Source organism: Hyla sarda, chromosome 8 (assembly GCF_029499605.1).
Source record: "Hyla sarda isolate aHylSar1 chromosome 8, aHylSar1.hap1, whole genome shotgun sequence".
NCBI classification, from domain to species: domain Eukaryota; kingdom Metazoa; phylum Chordata; class Amphibia; order Anura; family Hylidae; genus Hyla; species Hyla sarda.
Window position 1 is genome coordinate 201,944,853 of NC_079196.1, and position 22,547 is coordinate 201,967,399.

The 22,547-nt window shown below is 41.5% G+C and overlaps 1 protein-coding gene across 15 annotated transcripts in view; it reads left to right on the forward strand.

The window, feature by feature from the left end:
• Window positions 1–22,547, forward strand: part of MAPK8IP3 (mitogen-activated protein kinase 8 interacting protein 3) — a 103,920-nt gene that overhangs the window by 8,570 nt on the left and 72,803 nt on the right. For all 15 annotated transcript variants that reach the window (XM_056537073.1, XM_056537081.1, XM_056537071.1 and 12 more), the window contains exon 2: window positions 21,095–21,215. In XM_056537073.1, the coding sequence (XP_056393048.1) occupies window positions 21,095–21,215 (121 nt within the window). The remainder of the gene's footprint in view (window positions 1–21,094; window positions 21,216–22,547) is intronic.

The following is a 22,547-nucleotide window of genomic DNA, read 5'->3' on the forward strand; positions in this document are numbered from 1 at the left end:
GTGCACAATACGGAGTTTTAGCGGTGGAGCGGTGCTGTGCGAATGGGCCTTTAGAGGGCAGGTATGGATAGGGCCTGTTCACACTACGAAATTTCTGAGTGAAGAAATTCTGCTCGGAAATTCCGTTGCAGCAGCCTACCGTTGTTTTCAATAGGATTCTACTGTTCCGTGCACACTGCAGAGTTTCTGCTGCGGAAATTCTGTATTCCAGACTAAGTCAAAAGAATGAACGTGATGGAGATGGTGTATGTTTACGCAGTCTGATTTTGCGCTGACTGATTTTGGCATGTAAATTCTGTATATGGATCCTTGTTGCACAGAGCCTGTGCTACCTTTCTCACTGGGGCCAATAGTTTATTTGTATTGGTTCCCCTCCATCACAGGGTCTGGGGATCCAATCTCCAACCAGAACTCAGTTTTCTCTATTTGGCTGGATAGGAGCTTTACATAAATAGCGTGGTCCCCGAGTGAGTATTATGCAAATGAGAGTTGGCTTCTTTCTCATTAACATTCCGATTTTTGTGTGCCTGCATACAAAATCATCCAGAATCCCTGCTGTGGTGGAGCAATAGGGGGTGCAGCCCCCATACACCCCTCCTGCAGCATTAGCGAAACATGACTGGTGTCAAGACACTAAGTCACATAAGGATAACAGCATGAAGTTATAATCGTACAAACTATACAACAATAATTCTTCATTGTTATAGTGTATATCTGATTAGCTCTCCTCCAGAAGGAAGACAACTGCCTCTCTACTGCCTTCTATAGGTCATTATCTTGTAAGGCAAGTACAAACCATTAAAGGGGTACTCCGCCCCTAGACATCTTATCCCCTATTCAAAGGAGTACCCCTTGAAGGCCAAGGTGCAAAGGTGCCCTGGGAGTGGTGACCCCCAGGGTGCCGGAACTCACTTGGGATTGGCAACCCCACTTGACTGATGGCACGCACCATGCACTTTTTCTCTCACTCTTCTGAGCACTCACTCCTAGCGTTCGGCCTTCTGGCTGTAGATCTGCAGAGGAATTTTTATAGATCCGTCCAGATGTCCGGGCAGTATCACACTGTGCACATCCACTTATTTATTTTATATGTTTTTTGTCAATGTGCTCACTTTTTGTGTTCTTTTTATGTGTCGCTAGGATTTGGTCAGGATGCGGTAGCCCTTCTGGGTGTCCCTCCTGCCGGTCTAGGGGAGGTGTGTGTGGCCATCAGATTCCTCACCTCCGTACCATGCCCCGTGGCATTCCTGCTTCTGCAGGAATGCTGAACCGGTTTTACTGGTTCCTCGGTGGCAACTTGGTTATCGCCTAATTGTTCGCCAGGAACACTTTTCGGTCCTTGAGTAGCTTCGGCGAAAGGGGATATCGTACCTGAAACCTTGCAGGTGCCTTTTTTTGTGTGAACACTTACACTTTTTACTTGCACTTTTTGAGATTTGAGAGCACGTACCTCGGCTTTCAATAAAAAAATAAAATAAAAAAAAAGCTGGGATTGGGGATTATCGCTTCACAGCCTTTTGGCTAAGATCAAGTGGGGTAAGCCTTGGGGGGGTGTATGGTAGTTGGGATATTGTAGTAGATAAGGGGTTAATGTTAACCCTATACTTTGTGACGCCAGGCTGAGGGCTAGTATGCTGAGGTAATTCTCCGGCCTATCGCCGCCCTTCCCAGAAACGATAGGCGCATGTAATAAAATGACTGAAGGTCCACAAGGTACTTGAACTTGAACAAACTTTACTTAAGTGCTTGCGGTACATCCAATGAACAATGACAGTCTCAGGCAAACAGTCTCTATATATCTCAATGACTGACAATTGTTGTGGACCTAGAATGATATTAAAAGTCTCTGAATTTAGGGTAGTTATTGCAGATCCGTCCGGATTTAGGGGATAGAGAAGGTCCGGTGATCCTGCAGAGTGCGTGGGGATTGATATACATTGATATATAGAAGTTATCGGCCGTCGCCGCAAGGTTCAGGCCTAGACTCACTGATCGCAGCAGCGCAGATGCTTCTTGCTTGCTTGCACAGGAACAAGAGAGCGAGAACATGGCCGCCGCTCCCTTATATGGGCAGGGGGCAGGGGCTAATCTGATTGGTCCGAACATCTGTCATTCACTGTTACACAGTGTGATGGGATTGACTACGTCACAGCGACCTCTAAAGGTCCTCAAGCAGAAATACCATAGAGTTCACCTGACCACGCGACCCGCAGATCCTGTTACGCTATGGGCAGGTAATTAACTATTTATGTACATTTATACAATCTTATACATCCAAATCCTTAGTGGTTACTGGACAATTACCAACTGGATGAGAGGTGACTAGGGGTGAACTAGACAATTGGGACCCCGACGTCTTAGGGACTCTGGCTATGGGGACCCACAATAAAAGGTATCGGATAGGATACGGTACCGGGATACCACACGAGTGTAGTATCTGTTCTTATCAGTTTATGCCAATGTCCCGAAACGCCGGTATTGGGCTGGTGGGGATGGGTGCTGCATGGAGGGGGCAGGTGTAACGGGGCATCCTGGGGCTGGTTCTGAGGAATCAGCTCGACGGCTGCCCCGATGTTACCTATTTCCTCCAGGTCTCGCCATGAGGCTGGGAGGGTCTAGAGCCGACGTACTTTTAGTGCCTCGTGGAGTGGTGACCCTGAGGTACCGAAACTCACTGGGAGAATAGGCTCACTGAGTTGAAGCACGGGCACCATGATCTCTTCACCTTGTGGCACTCACCTCTTGATTCCCGGCCTTCTGGCTAGGATCAGAGAAATTTTTATAGATCCGGCCGGATGTCCAGGCAGTATACCTGTGCACATTCACTTATTTATTCACTTTATTTATTTTTGTCACACTGTCACTTTTTTGCGTGTAGTGTGTCCACAGGATTGTTAGGATGTGGTAGTCCTTCTGGGTGTCCCTCCTGGCGGTCTAGGGGAGGTGTGTGTGTGGCCATCAGGTTCCTCACCTCCTTTCAAAAACCCCGGGTACTCTTGCATGGGCAGGGTACCGACCGTTTATGGCTCTGCAGGCAGATACCTTGGATAACACCTAGGGGGATGCCGGGAGCATTTGTGGTCCCTTAGTAACTTCGGTGAAAAGGGACATGGAACCTGGAACCTCGCAGGTACCTTTTGGTCTGGAGGCGAAGGGTAAGGTTTGTTGAGGGGCCTTTCTCCTGTCGGAGAAGGGCTTGCGATAGACCGCATCCTTTGTGTATGTTTTTTTAGTTTTTAGTTTATGTTTAACTAATTTTGCACTTTTCTTGCACTTTGGGTGATTCTAGAGCACGTTCCTCTGGATTAGAAGTATTCTCTTATAGAGAGTGCTCCTAATCTCTGCTCGTTACCTGTATAAAAGACACCTGGGAGCCAGAAATCTTTCTGATTGATAGGGGATCAAATACTTATTTCACTGAGTAAAAGGCAAATCAATTCATAACTTATATAAAATGCGTTTTTCAGGATTTTTTGTTGTTATTGTGTCTCTCACTGTAAACCGACCATGAAAGTAATAGACTGATCATTTCTTGGTCAGTGGCCAAACGTACAAAATCAGCAGGGGGTCAAATACTTTTTTCCTTCACTGCTCTTCTACACAAGCAAGACTCATAGTTTAGACACTGTGTACTGGATAAGTAGTCTAACTTAAAGGGGTACTTCAGTGGAAAACAAAGTTTTTAAAATCAACTGGTGCCAGAAAGTTAAACAGATTTGTAAATGACTTCTATTTAAAAATCGTAACCCTTATCAGCTGCTGTATGCTACACAGGAAGTTGTATAATTCTTTTCAGTCTGACCACAGTGCTCTCTGCTGACACCTCTGTCCGTATCAGGAACTGTCCAGAGCAGGAGAGGTTCGCTATGGGGATTTGCTCCTACTCTGGACAGTTCCTGATACGGACAGAGGTGTCAGCAGAGAGCACTGTGGTCAGACAGAAAAGAATTCCAGGATGAAATACAACTCTCTGTAGTATACAGAAGCTGATAAGTACTGGAAGGATTAAGATTTTTAAATAGAAGTAATTAACAAATCTGTTTAACTTTCTTGCACCAGTTGATATAAAAAAAACTGTTTTCCACTGGAGTACCCCTTTAAATCTGAATTTAATATAAAATAACTATAGTTGCAAAGCAATGACTCTACTAGTGCTTAGTTCCCTATGGCACAGGCTTTCTCCTGAACAGGTTCCAGCAGGGGAGAAATCAAATTCCTTGTGAGTGAGTTCTATGAACATAGTGGACAGAAAGGCCGGCACCCATGGATACTATAGTTAGTGTTGCTCACGAATATTCGCAATTCGAATATTATTTCGCGAATATCGCATATTCGCGAATTCGCGAATTTCGCGAATATAGCGCTATATATTCGTAATTACGAATATTCGTTTTTTTTTTTTCTTCACAGTACACATCACAGTGATCACCCCTCTCTGCTTCCAGCTTGTGTGGTGTAAAGAAGGCTGTAATACTACTGTGTGAGACTGGCGTGCGAAAATTCGCATATGCGAATTTTCGCGTATGCTAATTTTGTATGTGCTAATATTCACATATGGTAATTTTCGCATACGCGAATTTTCGCATATGCGAAAATAAAACGAGCATATGCGAATATTCACGAATATATGACGAATATTCGTCCATATATTCGCTAATATTCGCGAATTCGAATATGGCCTATGCCGCTCAACACTAACTATAGTGGGCTCATAGGTAAACAGTGGGACCATGGGTACTATAATAGCCCCTTTTGGCTAGGACCCTGTGGTGAGCCACGGGTGTGAAGGGGAGGTGTATGGGGCAGGTGTTATTAACCCCTAAATGTTTGTGATGCCAGGGCGTGATTTTCCCGGTAACTACCCGAATGGTAGCACGACTATCCCTAGGTTAGGCAGGGTAATAATAGTCCAAGACCAGGTTAGGGTTAACTGTAGCTTTACTGAGGTAGACTGATGGAAATAGTCTTTAAAGCTAGGCCAGGATACCAGAGAGGGGGCCAGTAACACAGAAGGACCTTGCAGCTTGCTGGGACTTGTAGTGACTTTGATAGACTTAAGGACAGCCACGCTGACTATAATAGACTTGACTGTAGGTAGTGACAGCAGACATAGACTTGACTTACTGGAATGTGGCTGTAGGTAGTCTTGAGGCCTTCAGATGTGCTGGACACTGGCCCTGAGACGTCTGGTCTTTACTGTTCCTCAGGATCTAAGAGAGAGATTGTAATAGCTGCCCCTCTTATAAAGCGGGGCTAGCCAGAAGCCCATAGGTCAAGCTGCAGGTCAACTGGTTAGCTGGTGCTCTCTGGGTAACAAACACATCATGTGAACACATCATCATGTGTCCTTAAAGGTCCTTAAAGGTCCTTTATACATAACACACATAACACTATACTATGGGGATTTTCTCCTGCTCTGGAAAGTTCCTGATACGGGCATCAGGTGTCAGCAGAGAGCACTGTGGACAAGACAAAAAAGAAATTCGAAAAGAAAAGAATTTCCTCTGTAGCATACAGCTGCTAAAAAGTACTGGAAGGGTACCCCTTTAATTCTTCCAGTACTTATCAGCTGCTGTATGCTCTTGAGGAAGTTGTGTAGTTCTTTACAGTCTAACCACAGTGCTCTCTGCTGACACCTCTGTCCGTATCAGGAACTGTTAAGAGCAGGAGATGTTTGCTATGTGGATTTGTTCCTGACATGAGGTGTCAGCAGAGAGCACAGTGGTTAGACTGGAAAGAACTACACAACTTCCTGTAGAGCATACAGCAGCTGATAAGTACTGGAAGGATTAAGATTTTTATATACTTTACTTTATTTCTTTGGCTTTGACTTTAATGGAGGAGTTTCGAGCGTAAGATGCTGGAAAAATTCTGCTTAGAAATTCAGCAAAATTTACTGCACATTGTGTTAAATGGGGATTTCACTGTCCCATTCACATGGCGAAATTTCCACATTCCGGATTCTGCAAAAACATTGAAGGCACAGAGAGGTACAGTATGGACAGGTGCAGAGGGGACATAAGAGACAGAAGACATAGGGTCAGACTACAAAGCATTGGTTTGTAGTCTGTTATCATGGAGACAGGTAAGTCGACATGGGAGCTGTATACTCAAAATGCACTATTTACAAAGTTGCTTCATCTTTTATTTAGATGTACTGAAGCAATAAAAGGTTTTCTTAAGTGTATGTATCCTTTAAATGGGCACTGTCAGCTTCAAAAACTTTTTGATTTGTAAATTACTTCTATTAAAAAATCTGAATCCTTCCAGTACTTATTAGCTGCTGAATACTACAGAGGAAATTCTTTTCTTTTTGGAACACAGAGCTCTCTGCTGACATCATGACCACAGTGCTCTCTGCTGACATCTCTGTCCATTTTAAGAACTGTCCAGAGTAGGAGAAAATCCCCATAGCAAACATATGCTGCTCTGGACAGTTCCTAAAATGGACAGAGATGTCAGCAGAGAGCACTGTGCTCGTGATGTCAGCAGAGAGCTCTGTGTTCCTAAAAGAAAAAAATTTCCTCTGTAGTATTCAGCAGCTAATAAGTACTGGAAGGATTAAGATTTTTTTAATAGAAGTAGTTTACAAATCTGTTTAACTTTCTGGCACCAGTTGATAAAAAAATAAAAAATAAAGTTTTCCACCGGAGTACCCCTTTAACCTTTCTAATATACTTCATAAAATAATGTTATCTTATTTTTATAAAAAGCATGGCTTTTAAAAAAGACCACTAGGGGTCCCCATACCTGCCAAAACATTGATAAAAAAATAAAGTTTTCCACCAGAGTACCCCTTTAACCTTTCTAAAATACTTCATAAAATAATGTTATCTCATGTTTATAAAAAGCCTGGCTTTCAAAAAGACCACTAGGGGTCCCCATACCTGCCAAAACCCAGATGAAGCACAGGATGGGACAAAGTCCAGTAAGTTAGGCCAGAACTGTGCTCACTCCTGTCCTATCAGACTGCAGCATGAAAACAGAGAGAAGGGGGATACAGAGAAGCCTGCAGTGATTGGATAAAGAGACCTAGTACAGCACAGCAGACTCAGGGAGGTAGTGAATGCATTGTGAGTGAGGGCGAGCTCAGTACTTGCCTTAGACACGCCCCTTCCTTAGTAGTGGATGTCAGAATAAGTGAGCAGCAGAATAGAAGGATTTGTGAGCCAAATACAGAAGCTAGACACATTCAAAAGTCATGTAAAGCATCTGCATGACCTAGTGAGTAACGTATAGAAGTATTTTATTTTTTTTCTGTGATATGAGAGGTAGGCTTTAATTTGAGTGTTTTTTTTGGCTGGAGTTTCCTTTTTTAATGTAAGAAATGTGAATAATTTTTTGAAAATGCAATATTTCCGTAGCTCTCTGTGAATTTATAGTACGTTTTCTAACTGGGATTATCCTAGTGGTGGTTGTATGGTTTAGTGCAGTGGTCTTCAACCAGCGGAACTCCAGATGTTGCATAACCACAACTCCCAGCATGCCCGGACAGCCAACGGCTGTCCGGGCATGCTGGGAGTTGTAGCTTTGCAACATCTGGAGGTCCGCTGGTTGAAGACCACTGGTTTAGTGTATACACATATATTGCTATTTAGGGGGAGGATTGCTCTCTCTCTCTCTCCTTCTTTAGGGACATCTGGTTACTTTCCCCGTCTATTACTGTACAGTATATGCGTCTGGTTTGCAGTTAAAAGCAATGATGCATTATGGTCTAGCTAGGGGGATTGACATAGACAATGGGCAGTCATTATGATTCATGAAGCATTCTGGGAGTGAAGGGGTTAATATCAGAAATGATGTCATAGTGCAGGAAGGCCAGTGCATCTGTCCCCAGGGACTCTATGGGCTTGGTTTGTATTTTATTCTATTGCTGATCCTTTCCATATACCAGGCCCCTGGCCAGAGACCTATGTAGGAAGAAAATTCACTAAATTAGCTTATTCTTCCCCAATTTTTTTTTATTTTTATCATTTTGTGTAATAAATGTATAGATTCTACACAAAATGATTTAAAAAAAAGTTCTATACCAGTGGTCTCCAACCTGCGGACCTCCAGATGTTGCAAAACTACAACTCCCAGCATGCCCGGACAGCCGTTGGCTGTCCGGGCATGCTGGGAGTTGTAGTTTTGCAACATCTGGAGGTCCGCAGGTTGGAGACCACTGGTATAGAACATTAGTCCTCGAGTCTTCCTCGTCCGTCAATAGGTTAAATAATGGATTCAGTTATATCTGCCTCCTCTCGTACAAGCTAATAGCGCCCATTACGGCTCCCATGGGGGGGATGTCATCCAGCTGCTTGATGGGGAATCTGCCTAGTTTCACAATAATAAATCCACTGTTCTTGTATTGATGTTTAAAGGGGTTATCCCAAGGTTATAAGTTATCACCTCTCCACAGGATAGGTGATAAGTAACTGATCGAGAGGAGTCCCCGCTGATCATGAGAATGGGGTCCCTTCCTCTCTGAGTGAGTAAGGCAGCAGTTGAACATGCATGCTTTCACCCAATTCATTCGCTATACACAGTGGTCTTCAAACTACGGCCCTCCAGATGTTATAAAACTACAACTTCCAGCATAAAAATGTATATAGGGAAGTGAAGGGAGTGTGGCTGGAGATAGCTGGGCATACAAAAGCACTTCTATGATTATAATGAGTATTAGATCTCACTCCAATGCTGGCAATATTCTGTACTGCTCTATAATATCGTCTATACTGCTGCTTCTTCTACAGCAGTGATTTTCAAACTGTGGACCTCAAACTATTCAGCCGTTAGCTGTCCGAGCAGGATGGAGACCACCGCTGCAGAAGAAGCTGCAGAATAGTAGACATTAGATCTCACTCTAATGCTGGGTTCACAGCTTGCACTATTCTGTACTGCTCTTTAATGTCCTCCATACTGCTGCGGCAATATTCTGTACTGCTATTTAATGTCCTCCATACTGCTGTGGCACTATTCTGTACTGCTATTTAATGTCCTCCATACTGCTGAGAGTGGTCTCAAAATTGTTTACCTCCAACTGTTAAAAAACAGATTTGTAGTTTTGCAACATCTGGAGGGTCGCATTTTGTAGACCACTACACTAGAAGACTGATAAAGATAGTGCTGTACTTGGCTACCTACAGCAGTCCCATAGCGCGTGAATGGAGTGGCAGCACGCATGCTCAACTGCTGCTCTACTCACTCAGGGAACAAGGGACCCCAGTCGCACCAATCAGTTGTCCTGTTGTGCAAGATTGAACTATAAATTATATAGTTTAAAGATTTTAAAATGAACCATGAAAAATTTTTTTTTTTTTAAAAAGGCAACCTGTGAACACAGCCTGAACCTGAGATGCACGAAAACTGACAACACCTACCGGAGCAGTCATAGTAAAAAGCAGAGAAAATTTAAGACTGGTGTTTTGAGAGTTCACATTATAGTCAGTCGTTTTAGCTAAAACCAAGGGGAAGGTCCAAAACACATAAGAAGATGCAAATCTGTTCTTTTAGTTTTTTTTCTGTGCTTATTCCACTCATTGTTTTGGCTTAAAATATTGACCAAAATACTACATGTGAACCCAGCCTTAAATGGGTAGTCCACTAAATTTTTCTATTCTGCCAGGCTGCAAAAATTAAAATACCAAACTTTAACGCTCCCCCGGTGTGCCGATATCACTCTCTTGTCTTCTGGGCCCTGGTCTTCTTCTGCATTCTGGGGCCATACGTCATACTGTGCGAGCTAATCGCTGGCCGCAGCCATGTCCCACCTCACCTAATGCACTGAATGGTAGTGAAATAGATATAGAACACAGGTCAGCACTCACCATCCAACTTTAGCTTTTATTCAAGCGTGACATGCAATGACATCAGGTGTGTGCCAAGGTGGAGGCGGGGAGCACAGCCGGGACAGACTGTTTCACGCTATTCAAGCGCTTCTATTCTCCACTGAATGTACCAGAAAAGAGGCTGGGCCCAGGTCCGTTACATGACACTGACGCTCAATTGTTATTATGATACAAAAAAACATATATGTTAAATGGATGTTAAAAACAGGTTGTACTGTATGTCATACAGCAGAATTTGTTTCCCGTTGACTTACATGATAAAAAAAAAAAATTATACGTGTTGCAAGGTATTATGTAATTCTATACAGCATGGTAAACAACATGTGTTCTGTATAGTGCTGGAAAGATTGTTCATTCAGTACTATTTCCTTGGATATGACACTGAGCATATGGGCGCTTTCACACTATGGAATTTCCAAGCAGAAATTCCAGTGCAGCAGCCTACCATTGTTTTCAATATGATTCTGCTGTACTGTTCACACCCTATCTATCTATTTATCTATATCTCATATCTATCTATCTCATATCTATCTCATATCTATCTATCTATCTATCTCATATCTATCTATCTCATATCTATCTATCTATCTATCTCATATCTATCTATCTCATATCTATCTATCTCATATCTATCTCATATCTATCTATCTATCTATCTATCTATCTCATATCTATCTATCTCATATCTATCTATCTCATATCTATCTCATATCTATCTCATATCTATCTCAAATCTATCTCATATCTATCTCATATCTATCTCTCATATCTATCTCTCATATCTATCTATCTCATATCTATCTATATCTCATATCTATCTATCTCATATCTATCTATCTATCTATCTAATTTATTTATCCAGTTATCTATTTCATATATTTCTATCTATCTATTTAATATCTATCTCATATCTATCTAACTTCCTATATATCTATCTATCTATTATCTATCTCATATATATATTTTTTTCTTTAATATCTATATGTCTATCTATTTGATTTAGTCAGTGCCCACAGCAGATGGAATCTCCCAGGTGGAGAGTCCATAGTGTGTACGTGCCCTTACACCTTTGCAACCCATTTTTCTTGCATCTTGCATAGAAAATAAAGCAACTTGGTAATTAAACTTGATTTAAAAAATCTTTCTGTATACAGCTCCTATGCAGACCTATGTGTCTCCAAGGTGACAGACTACAAACAAACCCTGTACAGTCTGATCCTGCAGCCATTCTTTCTTCCAACATCTCACCTAGCACATAGTAAGTGCTAGGTATCATCCATCTATCCACCCCTCCATGCTTTCCTACAGTTGTGTATAGAATAGAATGTCCATTGACCACTGCACCAATTATAAAAGTTAGCTGAGCAAGCAAAAGAATTGCTGATGGTCGATGAGGGGTTAACATTGGCGGCGGGTGGCTGCAGGCAGTCTGTGCTGTACAGCCTGGAGGAAGCAGCTGTGGTGCCTGTTCACATTGTGAATTATTAATAGGGGGCAGGTAAAATTACCTCTCTGCGCATTATCCCTCCCATAGGGGGTTCTGTACTTTCTGCTTCCTCACAAGGCTGTCAGCTCTGTATACTGCAGGACGTGCAGACATCATCCTATATATATATACCAAGTGCAAATGTTATATTTATTGCTACAATTGTAACTACAGCTCTGTAAGAAATAAAGACCCCCGAGAAATATAGCAGGAAATTGCTATTTATCTATCTGTCTCTCTATCTCATATCTATCTATCTATCTATTTCATATCTACAGTGGGGATCAAAAACTTGGCCACCCCAGGTAAAAATTTGTATTAATGTGCATAAAGAAGCCAAGGAAAGATGGAAAAATCTCCAAAAGGCATCAAATTACAGATTAAACATTCTTATAATATGTCAACAAAAGTTAGATTTTATTTCCATCATTTACACTTTCAAAATAACAGAAAAAAATGGCATCTGCAAAAGTTTGGGCACCCTGCAGAATTTATAGCATGTATTGCCCCTTTTGCAAAGCTGAGACCATGAATTGTTTTCAATCATCATCTGGGAAGACCAGGTGATGGCAATCTCAAAGGTTTTAAATGCCCAGAATCATATGACCTTGCCCCAACAATCCGCACCATGGGTTCTTCTAAGCAGTTGTCTAGAAATCTGAAACTGAAAATAGTTGACGCTCACAAAGCTGGAGAAGGCTATAAGAAGATAGAAAAAGGTTTTCATATGTCAGTATCCTCTGTTCGGAATGTAATTGAGAAATGACAGTCATCGGGAACAGTGGAAGTTAAAGCAAGATCTGGAAGACCAAGAAAAATATCAGACAGAACAACTCGCAGGATTGTGAGAAAAATAATTCAAAACCCATGTTTGACTGCACAATCCCTCCAGAAAGATCTGGCAGACACTGGAGTTGTGGTCCACTTTTCCACTATAAAGAGATACTTGTACAAATATGGTCTTCATGGAAGAGTCATCAGAAGAAAACCTCTTCTAAGTCCTCACCACAAAAATTAGTGTTTGAACTTTGCAAATGAACATATAGACAAGCCTGATGCATTTTGGAAACAAGTTCTGTGGACCGATGAGGTTAAATTGAACTTTTTGGCCGGAATGAGCAAAGGTACGTTTGAAAAGAAGCTCTATCCAACTGTTAAGCATGGGGGTGGATCAATCATGCTTTGGGGTTGTATTGCAGCGAGTGGCACAGGGAACTTCTCACGAGTAGAAGGAAAAATGGATTCAATAAAACTTTTGTCATCTGTGAAAAAGCTGAAGTTAAAGAGAGGATTGCTTCTACAAATGGATAATGATCCTAAACACACCTCGAAATCCACGGGGGATTACATCAAGAGGCGTAAACTGCAGGTTTTGCCATGGCCTTCACAATCTCCTGACCTCAACATAATTGAAAATCTATGGATAGACCTTAAAAGAGCAGTGTGTGACAGACAGCCCAGAAATCTCAAAGAACTGGAAGACTTTTGTAAGGAAGAATGGGCAAAGATACCTCAAACAAGAATTGAAAGACTCTTGGCTGGCTACAAAAAGCGTTTACAAGCTGTGATACTTTCCAAAGGGGCAGTACAAGATATTAACTCTGCAGGGTGACCAAACTTTTGCAGACGCCATTTTTGTTTTCTGTTATTTTGAAAGTGTAAATGATGGAAATAAAATCTAACTTTTGTTGACATATTATAAGAATGTCTAATCTGTAATTGATGCCTTTTGGAGATTTTTCCATCTTTCCTTGGCTTCTTTATGCACATTAATACAAATTTTTTCTTGGGGTGCCCAAACTTTTGATCCCCACTGTATCTATCTATCTATCTCATATCTATCTCATATCTATCTATCTATCTATCTATCTATCTATCTATCTATCTATCTATCTATCTCATATCTATCTATCTCTCATATATCTATCTCATATCTATCTATCTCTCCCATATCTATCTATCTATCTATAAATATATGTCTGTATAATCTAATACAAAATGCCACAGCACATTCAGCACGCAGTAGTTTGCAGGGCCAGGACCACGGTCATACATAGTTCATAGTTTGTAAGGTTGAAAAAAGAGTCCATCAAGTTCAACCTAAAACCCTACTGTGTCCCTACTGTGTTGATCCAGAGGAAGACAACCACCTCCCCCACCCCCCATGAGGCTGATGTCAATTGCCTCATAACCAGGGCGGAAAATTCCTTCCCGACTCCAATATGGCATCAGAATAAATCTTTGTATCAACTTTATATCCCCATAAATCCAGTATCCATGAGCAAAGTCAAGAGTGGCCAAAGGTAGTTAAAGGGGCACCTTGTATACTAATATGGAGGGGTTCCCCACCTGTATTGCATAGTCTTTTTGCTTGTCCATGATGACAGAAACATATCTGCTTTGTTACATAGTGCCATGCTTGTTTACATGTATTGTTACTCAGTCCTATTCATTTATCTGCAGTACCAGACATAACCATTCAACAGAAGTGGCGCTATTTCTGGAAGAAAGTCATATTGTACATATCCTGGACAATCCTTTTAAGACTATGAGCCAGAGTAACAGTGCAGATAAGATCAGACAGGAATGATGAGATCAAATGGAAATTGAAGAACAGTCGGAGCGTACGCAATGGGCTTCACGGCAGATCGATGCTTCTATTTTTCTAAGTTCATTCAGTCCCATAAAAATCAATGCATTCAGGTTTATAGTTATCGCTGGAATGCGCAGTTATATTGGTGGACCTGCTGATCGACAGGCGGTCAATACCAAAACCGCGTGCAGCTAAGTAGTGATTTAAGAGGCGAATTACAGGCTCTACTAGTCACTCTGCTATATCCAACCAAACCTCCAACTCTGCGTGTCAGTACAGTGATCCCTCAACTTACAATGGCCTCAACATACAATAGTTTCAGCATACAATGGTCTTTTCTGGAACATTGTAAGTTGAAACCAGACTCAACATACAATGTACAGATCTGTGAAACTTGTCAATGGCCGGAAGAACTGACCAATCAAAATGGGCATTCACTGGTAAAACCCCTGTATTACTGAAGCATATGCACTGACTGGTGTCTGGTAGCGCCCCCTACAGTACAGGGAGGTATTACATGTTCTGTACTACTCTTTACCTGTATTACTGAAGTGTATGCACTGACTGGCTGTGTGGTAGCGCCCCCTACAGTACAGGCAGGTATTACATGTTCTGTACTACTCTTTACCTGTATTACTGAAGTGTATGCACTGACTGGCTGTGTGGTAGTGCCCCCTACAGTACAGGGTGGTATTACATGTTCTGTACTACTCTTTACCTGTATTACTGAAGTGTATGCACTGACTGGCTGTGTGGTAGCGCCCCCTACAGTACAGGGTGGTATTACATGTTCTGTACTACTCTTTACCTGTATTACTGAAGTGTATGCACTGACTGGTGTCTGGTAGCGCCCCCTACAGTACAGGGAGGTATTACATGTTCTGTACTACTCTTTACCTGTATTACTGAAGCGTATGCACTGACTGGTGTCTGGTAGCGGCCCCCTACAGTACAGGGGGGTATTACATGTTCTGTACTCTTTACTTGTATCAGGGTTACCTGCTTTTTTGGATACCAGGTGAGGGCGACTCCATGTTACTTTTTTAGGACACTGTGTACTGTACAGGACCCTGAAGAAGCTCCTGTCCTCTACATAGAACAGCATTTCCCAAGCAGGGTGCCCCCAGCTGTTGCAAAACTACAAAAGGCTGTCCGGGCATGCTGGGAGTTGTAGTTTTGCAACAGCTGGAGGCACCCTGCTTGGAAAACACTGACATAGACAGTGATTTACAGCTCCCAGCAGATCTTTATTACTTTTATATGTAAGGATTTGCTTTATCTATATTAATTATCTACACATTTTTCTTTAATCCTCACTTTTTCCTATTTTTGGATGACATTTTGGGGCTTCAGAACCAATTACCAGGTTTCCATAGAGTTCTGTTCTCAACATACAATGGTCCCAACATACAATGGTCGTCCCAGAACCAATTAATATTGTAACTTGAGGGACCACTGTATTGAGATATTGTTCCCTATTGTGGGGCATGGGGTCCATTATTAATTCCATCTGGATTTTTTGTGCATCTGTGTGAATTCTGTCACAGTATCTTTGTGAATGCCTTCCTATCTAGGCTGCAGCAATGCAACATCATTATCCCCACAGTAATGGTTAATATGAGGTGATGCTCTAGTTTTACTGCAGCCTGGTAACATGGGGGGAGATTTATCAAAACCTGTGGAGAGGCAAAGTTGACCGGTTGCCCATAGCAACCAATCAGATCGCTTCTTTCATTCTTAACAAGGCCTCTGCAAACTGAGAGAAGCCATCTGATTGGTTGCTATGGGCAACTGGTCAACTTTGCCTCTCCACAGGTTTTGATAAATCTCCCCCATGGTGATGAGCTCTACCACTTTGTTTGCTGACATCTAGTGGTCAATAAGAAAAGTGTAATATTTTATTATTCCTTTCTCGTGTGACTCCACATATTTAAAGGGAAACTGACAGATGGATCAACCCCACTAACCTGAATATACAGGTGGTCAGAGTGGGTGATCCAGAATAAAAAGGTGTATTACTTACACCAATCCCTTCAGCCATTCCCAAAATATAGTACAATCTTGCAATATGCAAATTAACTGTACTGGAGGCGGAGCTGAAAACTATCTGCACTTCTGATGATGTCCCCTGGGACCTGTTCGTGCCACCCAACTCAGTATTCATCTTCTTCTCCTTAAGTTGGGCAGAGCCAATGGGACCCAGGGGATGGCATCAAAGTTCCAGATAGGCTTCAGACCCACCTCTAGTGCAGTTGAAGGGGTACTCCACTGCTCAGCGTTTGGAACAAACCGTTCCGAATGTGGGAGTCGGGAGCTCGTGACATCATGCCCCACCCCCTCAATGCAAGTCTATGGGAAGGGGCATGACATAGACTTACATTGAGGGGGTGGGGCGTGATGTCATGAGGGGGTGGGGCTATGACGAGCTCCAGCGTTCGGAACAGTTTGTTCCAAACGCTGAGCAGTGGAATACCCCTTTAACCCCTTAAGGACCACGGGTTTTTCAGTTTTTGCACTTTCGTTTTTTCCTCCTCACCTTTTAAAAATCATAACCCTTTCAATGTTGCACCTAAAAATCCATATTATGGCTTATTTTTTGCGCCACCAATTCTACTTTGCAGTGACATTAGTCATTTTACCCAAAAATCTACGGCGAAATGGAAAAAAAAAATAATTGTGTGATGAAATTGAAGAAAAAACGCCATTTTGTAACTTTTGGGGGCTTCCGTTTCTATGCAGTACATTTTTCGGTATAAATGACACCTTATCTTTATTCTGTAGGTCCATACGGTTAAAATGATTCCCTACTTATATAGGTTTGATTTTGTCGGACTTCTGAAAAAAATCATAACTACATGCAGGAAAATGTATACGTTTAAATGTCATCTTCTGACCCCTATAACTTTTTTATTTTTCCGCATATGGGGCGGTATGAGAGCTAATTTTTTGCGCCATGATCTGAAGTTTTTAGTGACACCATTTTTGTATTGATCGGACTTTTTGATCGCTTTTTATTCATTTTTTCATGATATAAAAAGAAATATGTTATTTTGGAATGTAGAATTTTTTTTGCGCGTACGACATTGACCGTGCGGTTTAATTAATGATATATTTTTATAGCTCAGACATTTACGCACGCGGCGATACCACATATGTTTATATTTATTTTTATTTACATGGTGTTTTTTTTTTATGGGAAAAGGGGGGTGATTTGAACTTTTATTAAGGAAAGGGTTAAATCACATTTATTAACTTTATTTTTTACACTTTTTTTTGCAGTGTTATAGCTGGGCAGCTTTCACTTTCGTTTTAGATGCGGCGTTCAACTTTGAACGCCGCATCTAAAGGGTTAATAGCGCGTGGCACCGTGATCGCTGCCGCGCGCTATTAGCCCCAGGTCCCGGCATCAGATACATGCCGGGACCGACCCGATATGACGCGGGGTAAATATACGTCCTTGGTCGTTAAGGGGTTAAGAGTTCATTTGCATATAGTAGGATTGTGCTATACCTCGGGAACGTAGTGAGGAATACATAGTTTTACTCGGGATCACCCTCAATAACCACCTGTATATTCAGGTTAGTGGGTTCATCTATCTGTTTCCCTTTAAATAAAACTAACACAAAAAAATTATGAAAAATACGAAATTTTATTTTATATTACGAATATTATGGACACAGGCCTCTTTGTCATATAAGGGCACCCATAAAAGTTTGAGTCTTTACTATACCTCTGTATGCCTCTGATTTTAGGTACACATAGCATGGAATATAGTTGTATATGACTTATTGATGGCATACTGTATGGACAAAGCTTTATATTCCTAGACAAACTTATTTTATAGGATAATATCTCTAGATAAATGAGGAAAAAAATTATTTGATCCCCTGCTGATTTTGTACATTTGTTTTAATGGTCTGTTTATTTAAAGGGGTATTCCAGGATTTTTTTTTATTTGAGTATGCTTAGTGTAGTTCATAATATAGTGTCTGTACCTGTGTGTGACGGTGGTGTCGCAATTCTTCTGTGATTTTCGTCCCAATATTTATTTTTAAAAGCATCTAAAATACTTAGGTCTCGCTTTTTCCCAGGTTGCAGTTTGTCAAGACATGACATCACTAGTCAGGAGTGCAAAGGGAGCCTGTCTGCTTCAATGGGTGGAGCAACTGCTGGGTGGGAGAGAGATCATTTTGCAACAAGTGGAGGCACCCTGGTTAGGAAAAACACTGGTCTTTTGAATGGGATGCTCATTTGTGCCTCAATGGGTGGGGTGGCTGATGTGTGGGAGGCAGGAAAGTGACAAACGACAAACAAGGAACTATGGGATGTGTAGTTTGATAGAACGAAATCTAACAAAAAATAAATGCCCAGTTCACAAAAAGCTAGCCACAACATTATGGCATTTAGCCCAAAGACAAGCACAGATCCTTCCTAAGCATGTCCATTACTGTCTGCCAGGTACGTACTAAAATCGCCTTATGGTAGATGACCCTTTAACCTCTTAAAGGGGTACTCCCATGGAAAACTTTTTTTTTTTTTTTACATCAACTGGTGCCAGAAAGTTAAGCAGATTTGTAAATCACTTCTATTAAAACATCTCAATCCTTCCAATACTTTTTAGGGGCTGTATACTACAGAGAAATCCAAAAAAGAAATGCATTTCCCCTGATGTCATGACCACAGTGCTCTCTGCTGACCTCTGCTGTCCATTTCAGGAACTGTCCAGAGCAGAAGAAAATCCCCATAGCAAACATATGCTGCTCTGGACAGTTCCTAAAATGGACAGCAGAGGTCAGCAGAGAGCACTGTGGTCATGACATCAGGGGAAATGCATTTCTTTTTTGGATTTCTCTTTAGTTTACAGATGTTATTCACCCCAGTCTTGTAAAGGAATTAAGTAATGTAATAGACAGACCCCTATTTAATATTCAGGGACCCTATAGTGACAGGGACCCCAGGACTGGCGCATGGCAAATGTGGTGCCAATATTTAAAAAGGGGTCAAAAGGTGACCCCGGGAATTATAGACCTGTTAGTTTAACCTCAGTTGTATGTAAATTGTTTGAGGGTTTTTTAAAAGATGCTATTTTGGAATATCTTGATAAAAATAAATGTATGATTCCATATCAGCATGGATTTATGAGGGATCGGTCCTGTCAAACTAACCTGATCAGCTTTTATGAGGAGGTGAGCTCCAGACTGGACCAGGGGCAATCGCTGGATGTCGTATATCTGGATTTTTCCTAAGCATTTGATACGGTGCCACATAATAGATTGGTGCATAAAATTAGAATGCTTGGACTGGGGGAAAATGTGTGTAAGTGGGTAAGTAACTGGCTCAGTGATAGGAAACAGAGGGTGGTTATTAATGGTACTTATTCTGATTGGGTGACTCTTACTAATGGGTTACCACAGGGGTCAGTCTTGGGTCCTAGTCTATTTAATATATTCATTAATGACCTTGTAGAGGGGTTGAAGAGTAAAGTAGCAATCTTTGCAGATGATACTAAACTCTGTAAAGCGGTAAACACTATAGAGGACAGTGCACTGTTACAAATGGATCTGGATAGGTTGGAGGTTTGGGCTGGGAAGTGGCAGATGAGGTTCAACACTGATAAATGTAAGGTAACACACATGGGGAGTAAAAATTCTTGCTGGGATTATGTATTAAATGGGAGCACACTTGGGATGGCTTATGTGGCAAAGGACTTGGGAGTCTTAGTTAATAGTAAATTTAGCTGTAGTGACCAGTGTCAGGCAGCTGCTGCCAAGGCAAATAAAATCATGGGGTGCATCAATAGGGGCATAGATGCCAACGACAAGGAAATAATTCTACCGCTGTACAAATCACTAGTCAGACAACACATAGAATACTGTGTACAGTACTGGGCACCAGTGTACAAGAAAGATATATTGGAGCTAGAGAGGGTTCAAAGACGGGCAACCAGAGTAATACGGGGAATGGGAGGACTGCAGTAACCAGAAAGATTATCAGAATTAGGGTTATTTAGTTTAGAAAAAAGAAGGCTTAGGGGCGACCTAATAACTATGTATAAATATATCAGGGGACAGTACAGAGATCTCTCCATGATCTATTTATACCCAGGACTGTATCTATAACAAGGAGGCATCCTCTACATCTAGAGGAAAGAAGGTTTCTACACCAGCACAGATGGGGGTTCTTTACTGTAAGAGCAGTGAGACTGTGGAATTCTCTGCCTGAGGAGGTGGTCATGGTGAACTCTGTAAAAGAATTCAAAAAGGGTCTGGATGCATTTTAGGAGAATAAGAACATTACAGGTTATGGATACTAGATTTATAGGGACAGAACGTTGATCCAGAGATTTATTCTGATGCCATATTTGGAGTTGGGAAGGAATTTTTACCTCTAGTATGAGGGTTTTTTTTTTGCCTTCCTCTGGATCAACTCAGTAGAGACTCATTAAGGTTATAGGTTGAACTTGATGGACTCTGGTCTTTTTTCAACCTTATGAACTATGTTACTATGTATGTAATATGCAAATCAGTTCACAACTTTTTTGAAATGCGTTTTTTTGTTTTTTGTTCTCTCTCTAAGGCTGGGTTCACACCACGTTTTGTACTTACGGTTCCCGTATACGGCTGGGAGGAGGGGGGGCGGGGCTTAATCGCGGCGCCTGCTCTCAGCCGTATAGGGGAACCGTATTTAATGCATGTTTATGAGCTGACCGGAGTGAACCGCAGCCTCCGGTCGGCTGCGTTTTCGGCCGTATGCGGTTTCCCGACCATAGGCAAAAACGCGGACGACAACGTTTTTGCCTACGGTCGGGAAACCACATACGGCCGAAAACGCAGCTGACTGGAGGCTCATAGACATGCATTAAATATGGTTCCCCTATACGGCTGAGTGCAGGACGGTGATTAAGCCCCGCCCCCCTCTCCTCCCAGCCTTATGCGGGAACCGTAAGTACAAAATGTGGTGTGAACTCAGCCTTACTGATCAAATAAACTGCCCAACGTATATCCTAATGTATGTGGTAAATACTTTTCCTGTAGTGGCCTCCTGCCAATTGACAGTGTAGGACGATGAGAATGAAGTGGCTGTCATGTGAAAGTAGCTCTTTTATTTTTTGTTTTTTGATGAAATGTGAGTTGATCAGTTGCCATGGACGAGATCTCCAATTTATCCTTTTTTTCTTTCTTGCAGAAATTTATTGAATTTGAGGATGCGCTGGAGCAGGAGAAGAAGGATCTGCAGTACCAAGTGGAGAGCCTTGAATTTCAGTCCCGGCAGCTGGAGCTAAAGACCAAAAACTATGCTGACCAGAGTACGTGTCCCAGGAGGGGGGTTCCACTAAATATCATGTGTGAATCCATTGACTATTTTAATACATCTTTTCCTTATGCAGCATACACCTTTGTTAGCAGTGTTTTAAAGGGGTTGTCCAGCAAAAGGAACAACATGTGTGTGCTGTCAAAAAGTATGATAAAGTATAAAAGCAACTTACTAATACAATGTTAAGCCATAGTGCAGAGATCTTCTATTTTCAGCTGTGATCTCTCTCTTGTACGTTTTGACATCAAATCAAAGACTCTGAAGGCAGTCTGCTTTGTCCCCTATCCCCCTCACCTCATGTCAGCACAGGACAGACCAGTGATGGGAAGGAGGAAGTTAATATTACTCCTTAGATAAGGCAGCAGGGAGAGTGTTCTGCGGAATGGCTTTCTGCTGCCTTATCTAATGAGCCATGAATCTGATGAGCAGAAATACTATCCCCCCCTCTTCACATTACTGGTCTCATCCCCTGCTGACAATAAGGGAGGAGGGGGGGGGGACAGGAGCTCTTTGCATTCAGAGCCTGTGACACGGCATCACAGCTTAAGAGAGAGCACACCTGATATGGAAGATCTCTGCACTTTGGTTAATGTACAAAACAAAAGGGGAAAAAAAGCAGATATACTAAAATGCAGTGCACACCTATCAGTAACAACAATATTCTGTATAAAATATTAATCTTTATTAGCAAAAAATATACAAATATACATGGATGCAAAAAGACAATGCAATTAAAAACAATTAAAATTGCTCTAACCAGAGCAACCTCCTACAAAAACATGAGGGAAGGATATAACCAACCTCATGTTTAAACCATATATGTAGCAGAAAAACAATACCTAGTGTACAGAATAAAATTACACAGTATAACTTCAAAGCAAGTAATGCTGCCCTATACTTTATACACAGAATGAACTGGCTATCAGAGCTCAGGGCAATTTTAATTGGCTAGAACAATTTTAATTGTTTTTAATTGCAGTGTCTTTTTGCATCCATTTATTTTTGTATATTTTTTGCTAATAAAGATTAATATTTTATACATAATATTGTTGTTACCGGCGTGCACTGCATTTTAGTATATCCGCTTTTTTCTCCTTTTGTTTTGTATATGGCTATTGGGATATACTGCTTTGCACCCTGATATGTTCTCTGATATAGAGGTTGAGTCCCTGTGTTTTTTTGTGTTTGTTTGCACTTTGGTTAATAACATTATATTAGTAAATAGTTTTATTATAGTTTTTGACACCATAAACAGTTTTTTTTTGCTGGACAACCACTTAAATGTACATCATATAGATATATGGCTCTACTATAGGTACTTATC